We start from the raw sequence: 25,707 nt of genomic DNA, 5'->3' as shown, positions 1-25,707 counted from the left end.
ATCCACACCGACTGGACAGTAGTGGAGAAGGTGGAAAGTTTTAAGTTCCTCGGCGTACACATCACGAACAAACTGAAATGGTCCACCCACACAGACAGCGTGGTGAAGAAGGCACAACAGTGCCTCTTCAACCTCAAGAGGCTGAAGAAATTTGACTTGTCATCTAAAACACTCACAAACTTTTACAGATGCACAATCGAGAGCATCCTGTCGGGCTGTATCACCGCCAGATACGGCAATTGCACCGCCCTCAACCGCAAGCCTCTCCTCTCACGTTGTCACAGGAAGGCCAAAAAGATCATCAAGGACAACAACCACCGAGCCTGTTCAACCCTGCTATCATCCAGAAGGCGAGGTCAGTATAGGTGCATCAAATCTTGGACCGAGAGACTGAAAAACAGCTTCTATATCTCAAGGCCATCAGACTGTTAAACAGCCATCACTAACATAGAGAGGCTTCTGCCAACATACAGACTCAAATCTCTGGACACTTAAATAAATGGACTTAATTAATGTATCACTAGTCTCTTTAAATAACGGCACTTTAATAATGTTTACATATCCTACATTACTCATCTCATATGTATATACTGTATTCTATACCATCTATTGCATCTTGACAATGCCGCACGGCCATCGCTCATCCATATATTTATATGTACATATTCTTATTCATTGCTTTATATTTGTGTGTATTTTTGTGTATAAGGTAGTTGTTGTGAATTAGTTAGATTAGTTCTAGTCGAAACTAGAAGCATTTTGCTACACTCACATTAACATCTGCTTTCCATGTGTATGTGACCAATACAATTTGATTTGATTTGAGCTCAGAGGTGAGTGCAGTAGAAGTAGGAAGAAAACCGAGAGACACCGATGTATTGCAAGTTCCTTTATATGTTGGCTCTATATGTTATAGCAATTAACATTTAGGAGTGATAGACAGAATGACAGACAGACAGAAAGAAAGACGGACAGACAGACAAAGCAACAACAGAGGAGCAAAAGGAGAATCACAGACAGACAGAGTGACAGACGAATGGCAGGACAGACAGAGAGACAAATTGAGAGACAGACAGAGGGACAGCAGAGAAGTTGCAGAGACAGACTGCACAACAGGGAGGCAACAGAGGCCCAGTTCAAGTGGTGAGGTGTATCTCCAGTGGTGCTTTTACATTCAAAAATTGTGGCAAAGAAATGTACTTTTTGTCCTGAATACAAAGCAATGTTTGGGGCAAATCCAACACGACATATCACTTAGTACCAATTTATATTTGCATGCATGGTGGTGGCTGCATCATGTTACGGGTATGCTTGTCATCGACAAGGACAAGGGAGTTTAGAAATAATAATAATAATAAACAGAATAGAGATAGGCACAGGTAAAACCCTAGAGGAAAACTTGGTTAAGTCTGCATCCAAAAGACACTGACATATTCACTTTTCAGCAGGACTTTTACCTAAAACACAATGCCAAATACACACTGGAGTTGCTTATCAAGATGACATTGAATGTTTCTAAGTGGCCAAGTTATAGTTTTGATTTAAATCGGCTTGAAAATCTATGGCAAGACATGAAAATGGTTGTCTAGCAATGGTCAACAACCAACTTGACAGAGCTTGAATAATTTAAAAGAATAATGGGCACATGTTGTACAATCGAGGTGTGCAAAGCTCTTAGAGACTTACCCAGAAAGACTTACAGCTGTAATCACTGCCAAAGGTGATTCTAACTTAGGGGGTTGAATACTTATCTGATCAACATACTGCATATTAGTATTTTATTTTCTATTATAAATTGGGTGTTTTGAGCCCTGAATGCTGATTAGCTGAAATCTGTGGTATACCACAGATATGACAAAACAGATTTGTACTCTTCTAATTACATTGGTAATCAGTTTATAATAGCATTAAGGCACAACAATTACAATTAAATCAATTTTAATCCCACTTTGTAACACAACAACATGTGGAAAAAGTCAAGGGGTGTGAATAGTTCTTGAAGACACTAAGTAAGAGTGTGGTGAATATGTGTGTAAAAAAAGTGAAATATCATTCAGCGATGAAAGATTACTCCTTTGGACTTATCTAGGGTATTGATAGGACTGTGCCCCTCAAAATTATTCAACTATTCAAAGTACATCCTCCCTAACCATCGGCCAATTAATATTTTAGCGAAGCTTTCCCGTGAACTGATAGGAGCTGTGATTCAGAGCAAACTGTCTTGTTTCATTCAACATTTTGCGGTTTCAGAATAGGCTTCTGCCATATTTGTACCTCTGTAGATAGGCCCATTAGTTTATACGCCAATGTGATTTGCAGGTAGAGCATTGTTAAAATGTTCTTACAGCATGGTTGTGGTACCGTGGTATGATGAAATATACACTATATATACAAAAGTATGTGGACTCCCTTAAAATGAGTGGATTCAGCTACACCTGTATTAAATTGAGCACACAGCCATGCAATCTCCATAGACAAACATTGGAAGTAGAATGGCCTTACTGAAGAGCTCAGTGACTTTCAATGTGGCACTGTCATAGGGTGCCACCTTTCCAACAAGTCAGTTCAGCAAATTTTTGCCCTGCTAGACCTTGCCCGGTCAACTGTAAGTGCTGTTATTGTGAAGGTGAAACGTCTAGATGCAACAACGGCTCAGCGCTGGTAGGCGACACAAGCTCACAGAATGGGACCGCTGAGTGCTGAAGTGCGTAGTGCATAAAAATTGCCTGTCCTCGGATGCAACACTCACTACCGAGTTCCAAACTGCCTATGGAAGCAACATCAGCACAAGAACTGTTCATCCTCTCTCAACGACATGAAGACAAAAGAGATGATTGTGGACAACAGGAAACGGAGGACCGAGCACACCCCTATTCTCATCGACGTGGCTGCAGTGGAGCAGGTTGAGAGCTTCAAGTTCCTTGGTGTCCACATCACCAACAAACTATCATGGTCCAAACACACTAAGAGGGTTAGTGAGGGCACGACAAAGCCTATTCCCCCTCATGAGACTGAAAAGATTTGGCATGGGTCCTTAGATCCTCAGATGGTTCTACAGCTGCACCATCAAGAACATCCTGACTGGTTGCATCACTGCCTGGTATGGCAACTGCTTGGCATTCGACCGTAAGGCACTACAGAGGGTAGTGCGTAAGGCCCAGTACATCAGTACATCCAAGACCTCTATATCAGGCGGTGTCAGAGGAAGGCTGCCCTGAAAATTGTCAAAGACTCCAGCCACCCTAGTCATAAACTGTTCTCTCTGCTACCGCACGGCAAGCTGTACCGGAGCGCCAAGTCTACAGTAGGTCCAAAAGGCTTCTTAACAGCTTCTACGCCCAAGCCATAAGACTCCTGAACAGCTAATCAAAGGGATACCCAGACCCCTCTTTTACGCTGCTGCTACTCTCTGTTTATTATCTATGCATAGTCACTTTAACTCTACCTACATGTACATATTACCTCAATTACCTCAACTAACCGGTGCCCCCGCACATTGACTCTTTATCGGTACCCCTTGTATATAGCCTCGCTATTGTTATTTTACTGCTGCTGTTTAAATATTTATAACTTATTTTATTTTCCATTTTTTACTTATCTATTTTGTAGATAAGTGAGTAAGTATTTCAGGTCTACACCTGTTGTACACGGCGCATGTGACAAATTTAATTTAATTCGATTTTTGATTTTATCAGGAGCTTCATGAAATGGGTTTCCATGGCCGAGCAGCCGCACACAAGCCTAAGATCACTATGCACAATCCCAAGCATTGGCTGGATTGGTGTAAAGCTCACCTCCATTGGACTCTGGAGCAGTTGAAACGCGTTCTCTGGAGTGATGAATCACACTTCACCATCTGGCAGTCTGACGGATGAGTCTGGGTTTGGCAGATGCTAAGAGAACGCTACTTGCCCCCAATGTATAGTGCCAACTCTAGAGTTTGGTCGAGGAGGAATAATGGTCTGAGGCTGTTTTTTATGGTTCAGGCTCCTTAGTTCCAGTGAAGGGAAATCATAACTCTACAGCATACAATGACATTCTAAATGAGTGTGTGCTTCCAACTTTGTGGCAACAGTTTGGGGAAGGCCATTTCATGTTTCAGCTTGACAATGCCCACATGCACAAAGTGAGGTCCATACAGAAATGGTCTGTTGAGATCAGTGTGGAAGAACTTAACTGGCCTGCACAAAGCATTCCCAGAAGAGTGGAGGCTGATATAGCAGCAAAGGGGGGACCAACTCCATAATAATGCCCATGATTTTGGAATGGGATGTTCGACGAGCATGTAGTTTTGGTCATGTAGTATATATGTATATATATTTGATTTGATATGTCATAGAATAATGAATACCATCATGATTCAAATAGGTGCCAATATAATAACCTCTCCCTCAACGTCAACAAAATGAAGAAGTTGATCGTGGACTACAGGAGACAGCAGAGAGAGCATGCCCCCATCCACATCGACAGGACCTCAGTAGAATGTGTGAAAAGCTTCAAGTTCCGCGTGCACATCACTGACAATGTCTTCAACCTCAGGAGGCTGAAGAAATTCGACTTGGACCCTAAAACCCCCTGAAACTTCTACAGATGCACCAATGAAGCATCCTGTTTGGCCATATCACCACCTGGTACGGCAACTGCACTGTCCGCAACCGCAAGGCTATCCAGAGTGTGGTGTGGTCAGGTTAAAGCATCACTGTAGGCACACTGCCTGGCAGGAATTTGAAGCTTTTCACCCTCTCCATTGCGGCCCGACGATGTGGATGGGGGCATGCTCCTTCTGCTGTCTCCTGAAGTCCATGATTAGCTCCTTCATTTTGTTGAGGGAGAGGTTATTTTCCTGACACCACTCCCCTAGGGCCCTCATCTCCTCCCTGTAGGCTGTCTCATCATTTTTGGTAATCAGGCCTACCACTGTTGTGACATCTGCAAATTTGATGATTGAGTTAGAGACGTACGTGGCCACTCAGCCATGGGTAAACAGGGAGTACAGGAAGGGGCTGAGCACGCAGCCTTGTGGGACCCCCGTGTTGAGGATCATCGTAGTGGAGGTGTTGCCTACCTTTACCCCCTGGGGTTGGCCCATCAGGAAGTCCAGGACCGAGAATAGTGTGACAAACAAAAAACATCCAGTCAGCGGCAATCCTGTGTGCAAAAACAACTTGTTGATGAGAGGTTGATGGAGAATGACAATAATTGTGCAAGTTAGCAGGCAGGCCACAAACATGGCTTAGTACAACAGTAGTGTGCAAAACGGCATCTCGGAATGCACAACTTGTCGGTCCTTGTTACGGATTGGCTATTGCAACAGACGACCATACCAGTTTCCACTCCTATCAGCTAAAACAAGATGAAAGCAACTCCAGTGGGCGCAATCACCAACACTGGACAATTGAGGAGTGGAAAAACATTGCCTGGGATGATGAATCCCGGTTCCTTTTGTGTCATGCTGATGACAGAGTCAGGATTTGGTGTAAGCAGCATGAGTCCATGAGCCCATCCTGCCTGGTGTCAACGGTACAGGCTGATGGGGGTGTTGTAAGGGTGTGCGGAATTTTTTAATGGCACATGTTAGGTCTCTTGATACCAATTAAGCAACGTTTCCATGCACAAAGAATTCAGGCTATTCTGGGGGCAAAGCGAGGTTTGATCCGGTACTAGATGGGTGTACCTAATAAACTAAGTGTGTACCCATTGCTTTTTGAAGAATATAAATTAGAAATGCCTTAAGAGCTTACTTCAACTGTCGTACCCCATCACAACCCAAAATCTAAGCTTGTTTTATGCCGATGTTTGTAAACAATTTTTAAAGTTTGTTAGCTGGTTATGTTGCTAGCATAATTTTGAGCATTTAGCAGTGAAAGTGGAAACAGTTGATATCAGCTATCAGTGCATTCAAAAGAATGGGGAAAAATATGTGGAGGAAGAGGCATAATCCCATCCTTATACAAGTTATTTTGAATGCACTGCACATGCATCACAAATCAATATGTCATCTTCAATAAAGACTGAAGATTTCAGATAAGTGTGCCGCTATGTAAATTCACATCCACACTGTGGTCATACTTCATTGTGACTCAGAGAGTTAAGACAGAGCCATCGGGGGTGGCTAGCACGCACATAGCATGACGTGGAAGACAATACCATACAGTACAGTTAGGATGATGGAGGACAGGGTGTGCTGTAGATCATTATGCTTTAGTGGTCCTGTGGCCCACCATGTGAAGCAGATGTACAGCTGTGGAGCCTCCAGATGCTGGCTGATTGTTCCCGATGATATTGTGCTAACTCCACTCTGCTCTCTCAAAGCCGCACAGATGGAGCTGTCAGCTTCATTATGGATATGAGATGATTAAAACTACCGTCCATCTTGCTGGCTGATCGCTCAGCTCTTGTTATTGCATAGGTTAAACAAGGCAATGGAGTCAATAAGTAAATGTGAAATCCTGCCAAAAATGTGATGGACGCAACAGAAATGTATAGAACCTGCTGCTATGTTTTGTTATTACATTCTGAAGAGACGAGGTTAAACAAACAGTAAATAAGTAAGGGTAGAATCCAGCCAAAGCAAAGTGAACACATATAAAAATGTATGTTAAGTGCTCGAGTGCTTCAGTTTTGTATCTATATTTAAAGAGGTGTGCAAATGTGGCAAATGCCACGCCACTAATGCTACATTGTGACCTCGGTGGGACTTGTAGAGGCGTAGGCTTCTGTAGAGAGAGAGGCCCTTCAGGCACAGATAGAAAGAGCGAGAGAAAAGAGAGAGAGAAAATGAGAGAGAAAAGAGAGAAACACTTTCCCCACTGGTTACCATGGCAATCTAATTATCTCGCCATTACTCTATATTGACTCTCAATAAACTGGGTAAAAATGAATCTTCTTCCCGAGTGTTAAATATGGACTTAAGTGCTGATGCCTGGTGACAGCCATGCACAGTCAATCCTCCTGATTTACAGAAACTCAGCCAAGAGGAGATGAAGAGTAGCCAGAATGAACAGATGCTGCTTTACTTTATGTTTCTAATGCTCAGCTCTTTCATGTCTGACATTTTCTCTGGGAAGAAAAGGTGCACTACTGGCAAGCAACCATTTAAAAAGCTAGCAAATTGTTCCTTTACCCACTGTTGACAATAAATATTTTTTATTTCTTTTGGTAATTTCTAACAGCAAGTATTCACTGTGTCCGTCATAAGAAATTCAAATTTCAGTGTGAAGAAACATCAATATCAAGCCAGATAATTGAGTGGGGAGGATATGTGAGGTATTTCGTTTGAATACATCCACCCATAGAACTCTCTCTTCTAAAGTCCCACTTATTGGTGGCAATCCACTTTCTGTTAATTTTTTTGATTTCTTTCACCTTTATTTAACCAGGTAGGCCAGTTGAGAACAAGTTCTCATTTACAACTGCGACATGGCCAAGATAAAGCAAAGCAGTGCGACACAAACAACAACACAGTTACACATGGAATAAACAAACAGTCAATAACACAATAGAAAAAATCTATATACAGTGTGTACAAATGAGGTAAGATTAGGGAGGTAAGGCAATAAATAGGCCGTAGTGGCAAAGTAATTACAATTTAGCAATTAACACTGGAGTGATAGGTGTGCAGAAGATGAATGTGCAAGTCGAGATACTGGGGTGCAAAGGAGCAAAACAAACAAAAAAACAATATGTGGATGAGGTAGTTGGATGGGCTATTTACAGATGGGCTATGTACAGGTGCAATGATATGTGAGCTGCTCTGACAGCTGATGCTTAAAGTTAGTGAGGGAGATATGAGTCTCCAGCTTCAGTGATTTTTGCAATTCGTTCCAGTCATTGGCAGCAGAGAACTGTAAGGAAAGGTGGCCAACGGAGGAATTGGCTTTGGGGGTGACCAGTGATATATACCTGCTTGAGCGTGTGCTATGGGTGGGTGCTGTTATGGTGACCAGTGAGCTGAGATAAGGCGGGGCTTTACCTAGCAAAGACTTATAGATGACATGGAGCCAGTGTGTTTGGCAACGAATATCAAGCGAGGGCCTGCCAACGAGAGCATACAGGTCGCAGTGGTGGGTAGTATATGGGGCTTTGGTGACAAAACGGATGGCACTGTGATAGACTGCATCAAATTTGCTGAGTAGAGTGTTGGAGGCTATTTTGTAAATGACATCGCTGAAGTCAAGGATCGGTAGGATTGTCAGTTTTACGAGGGTATGTTTGGCAGCATGAGTGAAGGATGCTTTGTTGTGAAATAGGAAGCCGATTTTAGATTTAATTTTGGATTGGAGATGCTTAATGTGAGTCTGGAAGGAGAGTTTACAGTCTAACCAGACACCTAGGTATTTGTAGTTGTCCACATATTCTAAGTCAGAACCGTCCAGAGTAGAGATGCTTGACGGGTGGGCAGGTGCGGGCAGCGATCGGTTGAAGAACATGCATTTAGTTTGACTTGCATTTAAGAGCAGTTGGAGGCCACAGAAGGAGAGTTGTATGGCATTGAAGCTCTTCTCCAGGTTAGTTAACACAGTGTCCAAAGAAGGGCGAGAGGTATACAGAATGGTGTCGTTTGCGTAGAGGTGGATCAGAGAATCACCAGCAGCAAGAGCGACATCATTGATGTATACAGAGAAAAGAGTCGGCCCAAGAATTGAACCCTGTGGCACCCCCATAGAGACTGCCAGAAGTCCGGACAACAGGCCCTCCGATTTGACACACTGAACTCTGTCTGAGAAGTAGTTGGTGAACCAGGCGAGGCAGTCATTTGAGAAACCAAGGCTGTTGAGTCTGCCGATAAGAATGTGGTGATTGACAGAGTCGAAAGCCTTGGCCAGGTCGATGAAGACAGCTGCACAGTATTGTCTCTTATTGATGGCAGTTATGATATCGTTTAGGACCTTGAGCGTGGCTGAGGTGCACCCATGACCAGCTCGGAAACCGGATTGCGTAGCGAAGAAGGTACGGCGGGATTCGAAATGGTCGGTGATCTGTTTGTTAACTTGGCTTTCGAAGACCTTAGAAAGGCATGGTAGGATAGATATAGGTCTGTAACAGTTTGGGTCTAGAGTGTCTCCCCCTTTGAAGAGGGGGATTACCGCGGCAGCTTTCCGATCTTTGGGGATCTCAGACTATACGAAAGAGAAGTTGAACAGCCTAGTAATAGGGGTTGCAACAATTGCGGCGGATCATTTTAGAAAGAGAGGGTCCAGATTGTCTAGCCCAGCTGATTTGTAGGGGTCCAGATTTTGCAACTCTTTCAGAACATCAACTATCTGGATTTGGGTGAAGGAGAAATGGGGGAGGCTTGGGCAAGTTGCTGTGGGGGGTGCAGGGCTGTTGACCGGGGTAGGGGTAGCCAGGTGGAAAGCATGGCCAGCCGTAGAAAAATGTTTTTTGAAATTCTCAATGATCGTGGATTTATCGGTGGTGACAGCCTCAGTGTAGTTAACTAGAAGATGAGCAGGCCAGTCTTTTATAGCTACATTTCCCCAAATAAAGTACAAGCATGAAGGACAACTGCATTTCCTGGTCAGTAATAAAATGAGCGGAACATGAGCACGAATCCGACCACCTCTCCTCTCCTGTCAAAGTTTGCTATCCGGAGTGATTGAATTATGCAGTGTTGCCTTTGACATTGGGAGAAAAGGAGTTTGGAATAATTGGCTCTGATCTTTCTCTCTCTTCTCTCTCTCTCTCTCTGTCGCTCTCTTTCTCTCCACTTTCTCTCTTCAAAAGCATCCTCTCTTCTTCTGTAAGTATTTTAGATTGCTCGGTGACTCAGTGGAAATCAGGCCAGATTGACAATTTGACATCAGTGTTAATTGGCCATTGCGAGCCATCAGCAGGCTTCGATAGAAGGTTTCCCCCGCCCCATCCCTCCCTTCCCTCAAGTACCACGCATGGGAGGATGGATTGGAGAGGGGCCACGGAGGAGAACGGACGGGATAGGTGGGTTCTACTACATGTCACCCCTCACACTCTCCAGGAAGTTTAATGCATTATAAATGAGAGGCAGATTCCGGACATTTGCAGTGGGTGGGTGGGAGGGAGTGCGTTGGCTGGCTCGATCTGCACAACGGCTCCATTTACATTTTTCATGAGCTTTTAAGCTGCTAGCGGATGCAGCCGTACGGTGGCATTAGTACTTAACTATGCCTTAACTATGCATTCGTTATTGAGGCAATTTTGGGAGGACAAACCGCTCGAAGGCGGTCTGTGTACAAATGGTATTATAAGAGTACCAAATCGCTGCCCACAAGCAATTCAAATAGCCAGGCTGTAAAATTGACAGGCTCTGCTATCGGGAACACAGATGTTAGAGAGGGTAAACCGCTGTAATGTGAAGCAAAGCCAATGTTCAGTTATTGAGGAGCATCATAGAGAATGATAGAGACCTTTAGTGGCCAAAAAGCCATTGTAACATGAGCAGCGTCAATGAGTGCTTCCACTATTTTAATGTAGTCAACTGGGTCATCAGGAGGGATCAGCCAATCATGAAGAAGAAAATTGACTACTTCAAATGGAAATTGCCTGAATGGGACTGCCTACTGTATGCTGTCACAGACACTAAAATGGCACAGAGACGAAGATGAGTCCTCTCTATCTCTATGGAGAGCACAGAGTGGATGGTTTCTTTACTAAATACACTGTTTGCTTCTGGTACCATTGACTTAACAGGTAAGAGTTTTCAGCTCAATATCAGTGTCCCGTTTCGTTATCGAGGTTGGCTAGAATATGGTTCTTATTTTGGCCAGTTAAGCAGCCTGGACTCAGGGGTAGATGTAACATAGTAAATGTAAATCCAGCCCACTTCCATCAGTATATGTTACGTTTCGCATAGTATAGTTTACTTTGTGGATGTCCATCATCCGTTTTGTATGATATGTTATGAATAACAAATGGTATAATATGTTACTAATTGCAATTTGTTGTGGCTACCATTGGCTAGGTGGCTAACACTAACGTTAGCTAGGTTAGGATTAAGGTCAGGGTTAAGGTTAGGGTTAGGAGTTAGGTTAAAAGGTTAAGGTTAGGGTTAGGGTAAGTGTTTCCTACAATACTAAGTAGTTGCAAAGTAGCTCAAAAGTAATAAGTAGTTGCTAAAGTTGTCCATGATGAGATTTGAACACCAAACCTTTGGGTTGCTAGACAGTCATATCATATATCCATCCATCCATCCATCCAACCCAACCAAACACCTTACTTTTATTTTTTGCCTTAAGTAACCTTCTGTCTTATGTAACCATACCAAACATAACATATCATATTCAGATTTACATTTACTATGCTACGTCTAGTCTATGCTATGTCAAGAGACCAGGCTGAGTTAAGAACTATAGTGTTGCTAGCTTTTTATCAACTGGCTGTGGTATTTTGCCACAGATATACACTCCGTTCAAAAGTTTGGGGTCACCTAGAAAGGTCCTTGTTTTTGAAAGAAAAACTAATTTTTTGTCCATTAAAATAACATACAATTTATCAGAAACACAGTGTAGACATTGATAATGTTGTAAATGACTATTCTAGCTGGAAACTATTTTAGATTATTTTTTATGGAATATCTACATAGGCGTACAGAGGCCCATTATCAGCAACCATCACTCCTGTGTTCCAATGGCACGTTTTGTTAGCTTTGTTAGCCAATGGCACGTTTTTCATTTTAAAAGGCTAATTGATCTATGTTAGTACATCTGAAAACTTTTGTTCAGATTAAAGAAGCAATACAACTGGCTTTCTTTAGACTAGTTGAGTATCTGGAGCATCAGCGTTTGTGGGTTTGATTACAGGCTCAAAATGGCCAGAAATAATTAACTTTCTTCCGAAACTCTTCAGTCTATTCTTCTTCTGAGAAATGAAGGCTATTCCATGTGAGAAATTGCCAATAAACTGGAGATCTCATACAACGCTGTGTACTACTCCCTTCCCAGAACAGCACAAACTGATTCTAACCAGAATAGAAAGAGGAGTGGGAGGCCCCGGTGCACAACTGAGCAAGAGGACAAGTACAGTAGATTGTCTAGTTTGAGAAACAGACGCCTCACAATTCCTCAACTGGCAGCTTCATTAAATAGTACCCGCAAAACACCAGTCTCAATGTCAACAGTGAAGAGGCGACTCTGGGATGCTGGCCTTGGCTTGTATCCACTACTATTTAATGAACTGGATGTGCATAGACATAGGTATATATTTATGTTAAGCTGAATGTGTTTGATAGAATATGATATCAGCAACAAACGTGGGCTGCACCAGCTATTCTTTTAATAAAGCCAGGTAGTGGGGGCGATTTGATTAAAACACAGTGCTTGTCAATGGCATGTTCATCAAACTGTCAAGACCACAAAGGTGAAAACCTCATTTTGTTCTCTCTGAGAGCATTGGTGTAGCTCTCTCTATTCCTCTCTCTCTTTTCTCCCCCTCTCTTGTCTGGCACTGATTCATCCAAATAAAACCTAACCCAGCACCTCTAAAGCAAGGTGACTGCCAAAGGTGATTTTTAAGCCTCGCTGCCAGAGCACAATGAGTTTGAGCTAGCAGGGCCAAATATTTCTCCCTTCAGCTGGCAGGTCTGGACGGGAATAGAGAATAGTCTGGACTGACTCTCGGTTGTGTCAGTGGAGTCATTATCTGACTTAATCTTTTCTGCTTAATGCACTGCCCTGAAATTAGGTCAAAATGAGACCTAAGACTGGGTTTGTATGGCCAGGGCTTCAGCCTGATATTGATTATTAAGCCGGAAATCTCTGCCAGAAAAGCCTTTCACGCTGACACAAATGTAAAACGAAACAATTCTCTATGGAGACGTAGACTATTGATGAAGTTCAAGGGCAAGCTATATTATCCATGAACTTGGACAGCTGTTCATTTATTACTCCACACTTTCAACTTCAGCCTTGATGTCAGACAGGACGGGAGGGAGAGGAGCGAGCAGAGCGAGAGCGAGAAATGCAAATGCCAGATAAGTGAAAGTGCCTTTGCTGCAGAGGGACTGTGATTGCAGCGAAGGAAAGGAGGCTTTCCTGAGCCAGCCAGAGATATCAGTCGTCCAAGGTTGACCTGGCTGCTTTGTGCCCTGCCCACAGAAGTTTGCTATCCAAGTGCATATGCAGCACAATGAGGGAGCTAGAGTACCACGAGCCAGCTAGCAGACACCAGGAGCGTTGGCAGGTCCGTGAGGAGTGGCAGCTCCTTTTGAGATATTCCTAAGACAAATTGGCCTGGATCAGCAGACAATTGGCTGATGAGAGGGTCTGGATGTATGGGCCCATGAGGACATTTTCATCATGAAGGGCTTTGCGTTCTGCTGCATGTGGCCCACTACTGGTGAATTATTGTGAATTGCCGTTGTGCAACAGCAAGGCTGCGATTGGTGGAGGGAGATTTAGGGATGGAGGGTTGTGACCCAAAACTCAGAAAGGGGGCAACACTGGACAATGTAATTTGCCCTGTAGAAATGTGCAAATGTTTATTTTTTGTTCTCATTACAGTCTTCCCACTGGGCACAGATGTCAGTTAAACATCTAGTTTTGATTTGCATTTGGTTGAGTTGTCAACTAATGTGAATTGAACATGAAATCAACAAAACATTTCACCATGTTATTGGATTTAAAGATATAAATTACCTTCCTTTTAATGACTTTTTGTAAATCCAATCAGTTTCTGTGTTTATTAGATTTTTGGGGTTGTAACTGACGTTCAATTCATTTTGAATTCTGTCTGTAACATTACAAAATGTGGACTGACGGCACCCTACGCAGGGTAATATCTCCTTAGACCAGAGAGCCCCCTACTGGCCCTCTACACCACTTCCAGTAGCTTCTGGCTTCCCATTCAGGGACCGACCAGGACCAACCCTACTTGGCTTCAGAGACAAGCCAGTAGTAGGATGCAGGGTGGTATGCTGCTGCCAATGGTGGGGCAGTGCCAAGATGGAGGCACGGTTGCTTCAACACAGCGACACTTATCAGTCATCTAGTGTATATATAAATAATTGGTTGTTACACACAAATTGAATTGATTCAAAGTACACAGACTTCAATATTCAAAACATTATAATTTAGATGTGTGGTGAGGAAAACAAAATGTAACATTCCCCATTGGTTTAATTAATTTTGGTCCAATGAGGCTAATGCAAGCCATGCCAGAGGCTGTTGAAACATAGCTAACTCGAAATATGAACTTAAAAACTGTATGGGTCCATCAAAAAAAGCTTGGGCAAAGATAAAAAAACATGTATATTTGTATTTCAACTGAATTAGAGGTATTTTTGAGGTAAACTGACAAACCTTGACAAGTGACAAGCATTAGGGCTTTGAATTCACTAATAGGGAATCAGGAAAGTGTTAAGAAACTCAAAGGAAGTTTAAAGGTGTCCACCAGTTCAAGAGAAGTTGTAAAAGTTATAAAATAACTCTAATCGAACATGTGGGTGCGTGGCTTCATTTGAATATTTTAATGTTCTGTTATTTAATAAAGAGAATAATCATATCTTTATCAATACCTAAAGTAAAACTCACCACAGATATCTTCCTCTGACTTTGAGTTGATTGCCCTTGGTGCAATTAGGGTGACCACATATAAAATACGCAAATGCAGGACAACAGGTTGATTTTGCGGGACATTTGCGGGACAGTGTAGCCTACATTAATAAACACATTTGGCAGCACCAAAGCACATTCTGCCTAGTTGCACTCCCTGTTGAGTTTTGGCCACAGGATAATTTGTTCTGACTAGCTAACCATCCTAAAATCTCATACGAAATGTGTTTTTTTTTGTAACAGTAACCACGTTTCCATCCAAGCATTCCATGCAGATGAATTACCTGAGTCATGAAAAAAGTCACGACCGGACTAATGGAAACATGAAATGCCACTGCAATTTTATAAATGCAGACAGACAATTTGTTTCTACGACATAGTTGGATATTTTTGTATCTGTAAAATTAATTATGCGAGAAATGTCGTTCGAAACTCCTTTATGCGCAAATATTGAAATAATAACCATCATATTGAAGTAAACTTGGAGTCATGCAATGATATGTTGTGTGGTCCTCCCCCTATGATTCGGGAAAGCATGCAGTTTTTTATTGGGGAGGCAGGTAGTCTAGGGGCGGCAGGTAGACTAGGGGCGGCAGGTAGCCTAGGGGCGGCAGGTAGCCTAGTGGTTAGAGTGTTGGGCCAGTAAGCGAAAGGTTGCTAAATTGAATCTCCGAGCTGACAAGGTAAAAAGCTGTTGTTCTGTCCCTGAACAAGGCAGTTAACCCACTGTTCCTAGGCCGTCATTGTAAATAAGAATTTATTCTTAACTGACTTGCCTAGTTAAATAAAAAGAATACTAATTTATCTACAGATGAAATAAGTTATGATGAACTTCACAGGGTGGTGAATGTGCAATATGTACATTTTACCTCGACTAACCGGTGCCCCTGCACATTGACTCTGTACCGGTACACCCCTGTATATAGTCTCGCTATTGTTATTTTACTGCTGCTCTTTAATTACTTGTTACTTTTATTTCTTATTCTTATCCGTATTTTTTAAAACTGCGCTGTTGGTTAGGGGCTCGTAAGTAAGAATTTCAGTAAGATCTACACCTGTTGTGTTCGGTGCATTTGACTAATAAAATTTGATGTGATTTAATTTGATTTGATGCTCCTTACCAATAAATAATGAGAGTCTTATTCTGGTGACATGGATAACGATGCTTGACAAATATAAATAATATGGCTCTTCTCCATAATAATCTCATAATGTAAGTAGCCTACCTGCACTGTATCTGCCAGCTGTTGGCTAGAGCACCTGTGCCAAGACCAGAGTGGGCATGTTTGCTGTATAATGCAACAGTTTTTGTGAGGAAACCATCAGTAGAGTTGAAAATGCTCTGGAAATCACTTAACTTGTATTTTTCATTTGGTACATGAGAATTTAATTTAATGGCAAAAGTTATTATGTGAACTATGTCATCACTAACTGCAACATTTCAGTGTGATGGAAACACATCTCTGGTGGAAATATTTGCATATTGTTTTATGCAGATTTTAGAATATTCGCATGAAAATCTGTCGCAAATTGGATGGAAACCTAGCCAGTAATGTTATACTATGCTATTACATTTGGTTATATTATGTAGAATACTAATGAATCATTGTGTGAACTTCCGAGACATTGATTCAGCTTTGATGTAACTTTACTAAACAAGCACCATTTGGAGAAGTGGTAGAGTCACCAATGCTTTGGCAGCACTACACCCCTGCAGTCTGTTGCACGGAATGAGCAAATGAAGCGCACCTAGCCTACTCTTTTACCTCCCGGAAAAGTTGGGGATGCAGAAATGAGAGACCACGTGAGTGTTTTATGAAAAGGTTGCAGAAAATATGTTGAATGAGCAACTAATGAGCATGGAGAGCAACTAATGAGCATGGAGAGCCTCACAAGTTTGACTAAATTACCTCATATCAGTCAGTCTAATATGGCTATTTACTTACTTTTTGTGTTAAGCCTAACTGTACTTTCCAAGTTTAGGTGGAATTTAGCTCGAAAGTATTTTATAAATACGATTAGTTGAAGGTAGGCCTACGTCTCATCTTAGCACGGTGCAGAATTTTAGAAGTCAACAACGAGTGTTTAACATTATCAGTAGATTTAGGCTACCACATCCATACACTGAGAAGGTGCGCAACTTTCACTGGGTACGGGGGGACATGTCCACATGTCCACATTCTGAAATCCCCCCAGTTGAATAATTGGAATGTGATACAAAACGAGGCAACGGTGTGCTTTAGGACCCTGCTGACGCCTCCGAGCGGCCGGGTAGGATGTTTGGAGTGTTTATCCGGCTGATAAAAATAAATACAAATAATAATAATATGCCCCCCCACTTCTAAAACCAAAGTTGCACCCCTGACACTGAGTATACCAAACATTAGGAACACCTTCCTAATATTGAGTTGAACCCCCCACCCCCCTTTTTTCCCTCAGCACATCCTCAATTCATCGAGGTATGAACTCTACAAGGTTTCCAAAGTGTCCCACAGGGATGCTGGCCCGTGTTGACTCCAATGCTTCACACAGTTGTCAAGATGGCTGGATGTTCTTTGAGTGGTGGACCATTCTTGATACACGGAAAATGGTTATGCTTGAAAAACGCAGCAGCAGCGTTGCAGTTCGTGACACAAACCGTTGTACCTGGCACCTACTACCATACCCCGTTCAAATCCTTTTGGCTTGACCATTCACCCTCTGAATGGCACACAAACACAATCCATATCTCAATTATTTCAAGACTTGAAAATACTTCTTTAACCTGTCGCCTCCCCTTCATCTCCACTGATTGAAGTGGATTTAACAAGTGACATCAATAAGGGATCATAGCTTTCACCTGGATTCACCTGATCAGTCTAAATCATGGAAAGAACAGGTGTTCTTAATGTTTGGTATACTAAGTGTGTATCTTTTCATAAGCGCAACATGACTTCAAGAGACAGGTTGGAAATTTTGACTGAAATAGAGGACAAATCAACCTTTTTTTCTAAATGAGTGGTGTTTGAATTTGTTGATAAAATGGGGGACATGATGGTTTGGTTGCAGGACGCGGGACAAAATGCGTAACTGTCCCACACAATCCGGGACATGTGGTCACCCTAGGTGCAATGTGGAGCACATATCCTCATTCAAAAACATCTTTAAAATATCACTATATAGTTTTCTATAACATTGCAAATCACCACCTGCCTTTAAAACAGTTCCCTTCGGAACTAAGCGTTTCTGTGTGTTTTGTGTCTTTGTCTCTTTGCAGGTCTGGCAGTTCACCAGATTATTACAATCACTGTGTCTCTCATTATGGTCATCGCAGCCTTGATAACTACACTTGTCCTTAAAAACTGGTAGGAAAGATTCCTTTACTTTGCAACTACTTCCCGACACACAATACACCACTTTTGAAATGCCAATGAAGCTCTTACCAGAGCCACTCATCCAGTGGTACAAGGTATGATTTTATGTTTGTTTTTTGTCTTTGGTACGTGTTTTTGTAGCTGTGCACAGTCGGGGAATGGCCGTCACAGTAGCCATCAGCGGAAGATCCATCAGCAGGAGGAGAGCTGTCAGAACCTGACCGACTTCACCCCTGCCCGCGTGCCCAGCAAGGTGGACATCTTCACCGCCTACAACGACAGCCTGCAGTGCTCGCACGAGTGTGTGCGCACCGCCGTGCCCGTCTACACGGACGAGATGATCCAACAGACCCCTATATACAAGACCACCTACAATGGAAATAGGTATGTCGGCTTTAAATTGCTCTTGGCTTTAGGTTTCTGGGTCAGTTTAAGTGCTTCCCTCTCACTGTTGAGTTTTTCCTGGTAAAATCACATATTTGGGAAAAAGTCCTGGCCCTATCTTTGGGAAGTGGTGTAAATCCCTCTTGTATGTAATACCCTTGTTAAAACCAAGTATAGTGTTATAAATAATTGGTATTACATTTAAAAGGGGATTGAATTGCAATGCTGTTAATGCATTTCTTTTGAATAAATATTTATTTAATGTACAAGTGAATAGGTTGGTTTACTTTAAGGTTTAAGTTTTGACCACTAAGGGAGCCAATGGGAGAGTTGACCTGGTTAACAGGAGGCCTGGGGAAGAAAGAGAGGGGTTGGAAAGAAAGAAAGATGGAGAGACATTATCAGTGCTGGTGAAGAAAAACTAGAAAGAAGACGATAAAATAGAACAAACCCCATACCTACTGAGTTTTGAAGGGAAATTTTTATTTTATAAGAGTATTATTATTTTGTTAAGAAAAACTTAGTAGAGACTGAAGCTACCGTCTCATCGTGGAGGTATTTGACAGCCTCGTGGTTAGCCTAGCAACGTGCGAGACCTGGAGAGAATTGCTTGTGGAAGATTAACGAGTTCATGTTTCCATGGGATATCTGTTGCTGCTAAGGAGCACTGTGTGCATTGATAGCTGTGCTTGCTGGGGATATTGTGAGGACACCTGTTCGGTGCCATACTGCCATACTTCACTGAGGAAATATCTAGGAGTAGTGAGTAACCACAACGGTGGGGTGCTTCGGGACTTTGTCTGTCTTCATTTCTGTTGAGCTCCAACGCGTGCCAACGGGTTTAAGCAAGCTTGCAAGTAATTTGGACATGGGTTGTGCACGACTCATTGGGGTTTATTATTTTTTATTTATTTTGATGTGCTACATTGAAAATGTGATAATACAGATCTTGAAATGTATGTCTGTTGCATTGGTGGAGTCATTTACTGTTTCGGTTTCATGTAATGCATGGGTAAGCATGTCCTTATATAATAACAAAAATCTATAATCATTCTATCTGAAGTTAATACCCTAGTTGTCATCACCCTAGATATTTTACAATAGGGATTCTTATTGGACATGTCCTTCTCACCTAATATCCCATGCTGTTGAGATATTCTAAGTAAGGTAATATCGTGAGAGTCAAATTCGAGCCTGGTGAGAGGGTCAAATGTAACTGGTATGGTTTCCTTTCCAAAGTACCTCTATAAGAGTGTGTCCTGGACTTAGTTGATGAGTAACTATCAGGTTCTCACTGTCTTTTTGTCTCAATCCTTTGTCCTACAGACCTTCTCCCACTGAAAGGCAGCTGATTCCTGTGGCCTTTGTGTCAGAGAAGTGGTTTGAGATCTCCTGCTGACCAGTTGAAGTCTTTTTTACGTCACGTGGGTGGAATAGACTTCCTGTATTTATGCTCTGGTGAGTACCACTTTTCCCCCTTGGTCCCTGGGTGATTTTTGTCCCAGTTTGGGAATAGAAGGGAACTTGGCATATGGTTGTTATTTCGTTGATGATTTTTCATAAACTGCCTTGCTAAATGCAATTTAAATGGCAAGATCACCAAAGGTCATTCATTAGCTATTATAATTCAAAATGTTTATTAGAAGTTTAGGCTTGATTATGTTTGCTTCATTCCCTTCGACAACCTAGTGTGTCTTTATTTGCCTTTATGAAACATATTAAGCATTTATGAAGTTGCAGCCCTCATTCATGTGGTCAGTGCAATATTGTTTGAATGTTTTGTTATGGGAAAGGGGCACTTTCACTTGACTTTCCTGCATTTTTTTATGCATCACGATAGGCTGGACTGCCTCCATTTGAAATTCAAAGCGGGAAAGTTAAACACATGCTCCGGCCCAGAGTGTGGCTGAAATACCAGGGGGCCACACGTCTGTTATTGACCCAGATTCAGAAAGGAATAGAAAGCCTGCAGGTACCATAGAATAAGGAAGAGGCCCAAAACCATTGTATCTATACAAACATTGATCTTAGAGAGAGAACCCAAACGCCCCAGTTCTTCCTTCCAGCACGGCAGTCTTAAAAGACGTGGAGCGCCATGGTAGTTCGATGAGCATATACTATGTATTGCAGTGTGGGTGCATTGTGACATGGTACTTACAACTGGGAGTTATGGCACATGCTGTAGGCTATTTGATGTGATCTATGATGAGTTTGACACATAAATGCTTATTTTGCTCCAACTACTGCTTCAAACCTATTGATTTTCTACAGATATTTTGACAATTTTAATGAAGTATGTCATGATTTTTCTCCACAGGACACTTTGGTAAACTTTTCCAACCATGAGAAAGAAGTGACTCAAACAATGGCCAATTTTGTAAGATAGTGGGAACTCTCTCTCTCTGGACACTGATGAAGATATTTATTTTTCTAAAAATGATGACAAACCGAGCAGCCATACCGCTGCCACTTCATATTATTATCCAGAGACCTGTGGTAGTTTAGATATGTAGTTAGAGTTAATGTGTAGCTATATTACTGGATGTGTAGGGGAAGACCATTGACGTCAGCGACACCTTGAAGAAGACTAGCTGCCTTGGAGAGCTAGGAGACTCTGAGACGCTGCTCACAGTGGAAGAAACTGAGCTGTATTACTGAACAATGTGCCAATAATGCCACTATGTGCCACAATCTGTACAGAAGGAACTTTCGACAACAATTTATGGACAACTAAAATATTGCTATATTAACTCTGTATCAACCCAACTCCATCTTTTTTTAAAGAAAAGTGAAGAAAAAAAATGTTATAAGTATTTGAATATCTTTTCTGATGTAGTTTTAAGAATTGTGTTGCAAAGTCCCAAAAATGTTTATTATATGAAGCACTATTCATTGAGGCCAAGAAGAAAAAAAAGAATAATGTTAAATGCTTTATCCAACACTTACATTTAAGGCATTGTTTAAGGTCCCATTTTAAAACCAGAATAGTCTGTCTATTTTTATACATAAAAAAGAGGTCAGTCACAACCCAAGCAGTGCAGTTCCCATGCCACACAATGTTTGGACTGTTAATGACGTCCCGCTGTCCAATCAGATATTAAAGCAAAGGGGACGATTTCAAAACACGTATCGAATCCAAGCCCAGATTAATTCCCCATTCGGTATGACCTATTTCCCAGTGGTTTTTGATTGTGCTTACTACATTTCTTCAAAACTTCTGTCTCGATGGCTGTCGAACAGTACATACCCTATATCCTGTTGTGGTCAGTTCAATCTGAATGGTTATCCAGATAGCTAAGGCAAATAGAGAGAATTAGCAGTATGTTTACATATGTACTGACTCAGGTCATGTCTAATATATAAGTCTTCATTTCATCTTCCATCCCAAGCATTATTCACAAGTGATAAGACATGATAAGTTACTATATGAGTGGTGGTAGGATATGAGCAGTACTGCACAAGGGTGTCAATTTAGAATTAACTTGTAAGAATATAATTATTCTAACTCTACAATTACGGTTAGTGAGAAATATTGAATATCTCCTCTCAACTACAGTGCATTCGGAAAGTATTCAGACCCCTTCACTTTTTCCACATTTTGTTATGTTACAGCCTTATTCTAAAATTGATATTTTTTCCCCCTCCTCAATCTACACACAAGACCCCATTATGACAAAGCAAAAACAGGTTTTTGGACATTTTCGCAAATGTATTAAAATAAACAACTGAAATGACATTTCCATAAGTATTCAGACCCTTTACTCAGTACTTTGTTGAAGCACCTTTGACAGCGATTACAGTCTCAAGTCTTCTTGGGTATGACGCTACAAGCTTGGCACACCTGTATTGGGGAGTTTCTCAGATTCTTCTCTGCAGATCCTCTCAAGCTCTGTCAGGTTGGATGGGGAGTGTTGCTGCACACCTATATTTAGGTCTCTCCAGAGATGTTTGGGTTCAAGTCCGGGCTCTGGCTAGGCCACTCAAGGACATTCAGAGACTTGTCCCAAAGCCACTCCAGTGCTGTCTTGGCTGTGAGCTTAGGGTCGTTGTCCTGTTGGAAGGTGAACCTTCACCCCAGTCTGAGGTTCTGAGCGCTCTGGAGCAGGTTTTCAACATTGATCTCTCTGTACTTTGCTCCATTCATCTTTCCCTCGATCCTGGCTAGTCTCCCAGTCCCTGCCTCTGAAAAACATCCCCACAGCATAATGCTGCCACCACCATGCTTCACCGTAGGAATTGTGCCAGATCTACTCCAGAAGTGATGCTTGGGATTCAGGCCAAAGAGTTCAATCTTGGTTTCATCAGACCAGAGAATCTTGTTTCTCATGGTCTGAGAGTCCTTTAGGTGCCTTTTGGCAAACTCCAAGCGGGCTGTCATGTGCCTTTTACTGAGGAGTGGCATCCGTCTGGCCACTCTACCATAAAGGCCTGACTGTGGAGTGCTGCAGAGATGGTTGTCCTTCTATAAGGCTCTCCCATCTCCACTGGTGCTCAAGTTGTAGAAACATCTCAAGGATGATCAATGTTAACAGGATGCACCTGAGCTCAATTTTGAGTATTTTAGCAAAGGGTCTGAATACTTAATACATTTGCAAAAATGTATTTAAAAAACTTTCTCTTGTCATTATAGGGTATTATGTTTAGATTTGAGATTTTTTAAATTAATTTTAGAATAAGGCTGTAAAGTAACAAAATGTAGAAAAAGTGAATGTGCTGTACCTAATTATTCAGGGATTATATATTAAAATAACTAAGGTTCAGATTCTTCAAACAGTGCTTCTAAGGCCACTATTGTGTGTATTTTTGGGGAATTGTAATACTTTTTTTGTGTTGTATTTATCAAGCACATGCTAATTGAAATTATAATTGGAATGATCATATTAACATCTCCTCACACAGGAGATTTATAAAGGTGTGTGACGTATTTACAATTGGAAGTAGTCTTTTCTATACCATAATGTCAGAAATGCATGCAATCAAGAAATTGATATCTGCACATCCCCCTCCAGCAATTAAAAAAAAAAAGGTATCCCTTCAAATTAGGTCCAAATTAGCTGTATATCTTGCACTGTGAATGCAGTCACAACCATGTATAATAATGTTCCTCCCTAAAGCTCACCTCTACTGTATGAAGGAATACAATCTCAGCTCTTTCATGCCAAGTGCTGTACAGGAATGTACTTTCCTGGTGCGTGGGGGTTGCTCATGGATGTGTGCTTGTGGAATATCAGTGTGTTTGCCTCGTCAAAACCTCCAGCATCATCAATGAGATGCAGAACCAGGGGGATTGGGAGCAGCCAATCAAAAACAATAAGTCTGGGCCACATGTAATACATTAATTAATTGATCAGTTAATTCAATTCCATATTTGGTAAGTCAGGACACTTGGACAATGCAAAAAATCTTTCATTACACTAGTGGGTTGGTAGAAAGCACAAAAAACAACAACACTCGATTGCAATTATTTTGTGTGGAACGCAATATGTACAGATGTAAAGATGGACTGGATTCTGTCCTGGGTTGAGATCTGCACTTACTCAAGGAGACAAACAAGATTCAGGCTTCTGCTATTCTGTTCCCTGAGCTCAAGGCAGAAGTAGACCTTTAGTATAGGTCCGAGATGAGTTAGCCTAAATCACTAAATCATATGTTTATGCACCTGGAGGGGTAAAGAACTGACCTTGGATCAGAGGCTGCGGTGCAATATTGACTCCATGTACACTATTCTCTCCCCTCACACACCAAAACACCATGAATGACAATGCCAATTTGGCCCAACATGTACGTTGAGGTTGAGTTACGTCAACATATATTTTTGGAATGAAGAGTGTTATCCTGATAGTCAGAGGGTTACTAAATTACTGTATATTATACATGTGTAAATGTATTTTATATATATTTGCTTCTATTTGTGTACAGGTGTGTTCTATTTTTAAAGACCTGTCCCTTTTTGGGTAAGGTTCAGCTAGGTCGGGGATAGTGTCTTTGTTTACATGTGTAACTACAGTATTTCTTTCACAACACAAACTAACATTGTGCCAAGCTTCCTACCTGCACTTTCAAGCAGTACTTGTATTATATATTTAGCTAACTAATACAATACTTAAATAGAAGCTGCAATATTTTAAATACTGATCAAGGATTTGGGTTGTGAAAGGTTACAGAGCTACCGTCCATGAGAATCTACACAGACGTGAGAAGTTATTTTGATTGTATACTAGGCAGAGATCAGAATGCTGCTGCCTTGGGTTTGGTTGGTAAACAATGTGCAATTATCAAATGCTGACACACCATTTTCATAGGAATTCTATTTGCTTCTGGAAATATGATTAGTCATGGTGAAAAGGGAAGTAATGTTAACCCAATAATAATTGGAATGAGAGAAAGTCAGACACTGAAACTGAGTTTCTTTTTAAAGAATTTGCGTTGTAATATTTACTACATGTAACTACTCTAGAGATCTAGACGTGTTATTTTTCTCTTTAAAGGCAGGGGAAACTATTAGACCTATGACCCCAATATTATTAAGCATGAGTTGAAGTTCTAGGTACATTATCAGAAAGAAATAGAGTAGTAAAGAAAACAAAAGATTAAGGGTTCAATGGGTTTTTAGTGTAAATATTTCACTCCCCTTTCATGGTAAACCACTCATTGATGCAATGGTAACACTGGCAAGATTGAAAAAAAGGACACCTGCCGATGCATATGCAGAGAACAAGTACATTATTTTATGCTTGTACTGAAATGTATTGGGTATGTAATTATGTCTATCTTTCATATGATGATGACTGAAATACCGCTAATTGTTTTCCACAAAATTCTCCCCTCTCATGAACACCTTTGGATATTTTTGCCTCAATATTCTAAAGGAAGTTTGAGACATCATAGGAATATCAGTGGCACAATTCCTTTCATGTGAAAGGTTCCTCGAGTGCTGTCTACGAGCCTCAGATGTTCGTATATGCTCTCAATCAATTATCAAAACGTGATATTACATTGTCCTGAATGCACATTTCTTAAATTCCTGATATACTGTGAAATTGTTACATGTGAAAGCCTTGCACCTTGCAACATTAATATCATAACTCTCTCAAGTGTCTTGAAATATGAATGGTAATACGCCCATAGGACTTCAAAATGTAGTGTGTACATACCTTTCTTTAGGGTCGTCACTTGAGTACCTAAACTAGCACTGGAATGGCAAAGAAAATGTAACTTGACATAAGCCACTTACAGGATTTCAGTTCTTCCCTCAGTGTGAAATATCAATGCCAACTACAATAACCATGATTCTCTGCTCAATCTGTTATGAAGAATATGATGCACTGAACCAGACCTGTGCTGTAGTTCACTAACGTGTTCACGGTACACTCATCCTTCCTCCACATTTGACCTGATACCTTGTATCGGTGTTTCAAGAAAGTTGTTTGAGGTTATCAATTCTT

At 41.4% G+C, this 25,707-nt stretch overlaps 1 protein-coding gene across 1 annotated transcript in view; it reads left to right on the top strand.

Annotated features, from left to right (window-relative positions):
* Window positions 1-21,922, top strand: part of LOC110492220 (adherens junction-associated protein 1) — an 81,622-nt gene extending 59,700 nt beyond the window's left edge. Inside the window, exons 3-6 of the mRNA XM_021566322.2 lie at window positions 17,782-17,869; window positions 18,020-18,262; window positions 19,589-19,720; window positions 20,580-21,922. Of these exons, the coding sequence (XP_021421997.1) occupies window positions 17,782-17,869; window positions 18,020-18,262; window positions 19,589-19,661 (404 nt within the window). The 3' untranslated portion in view covers window positions 19,662-19,720; window positions 20,580-21,922. The remainder of the gene's footprint in view (window positions 1-17,781; window positions 17,870-18,019; window positions 18,263-19,588; window positions 19,721-20,579) is intronic.
* The last annotated feature ends 3,785 nt before the right edge of the window (window positions 21,923-25,707 follow it).

This window comes from Oncorhynchus mykiss, chromosome 16 (assembly GCF_013265735.2).
Source record: "Oncorhynchus mykiss isolate Arlee chromosome 16, USDA_OmykA_1.1, whole genome shotgun sequence".
In the NCBI taxonomy this organism is placed as follows: Eukaryota; Metazoa; Chordata; class Actinopteri; order Salmoniformes; family Salmonidae; genus Oncorhynchus; species Oncorhynchus mykiss.
The sequence above is the reverse complement of the archived record's forward strand: the minus strand, read 5'-3'. Positions and strand labels throughout refer to the sequence as shown.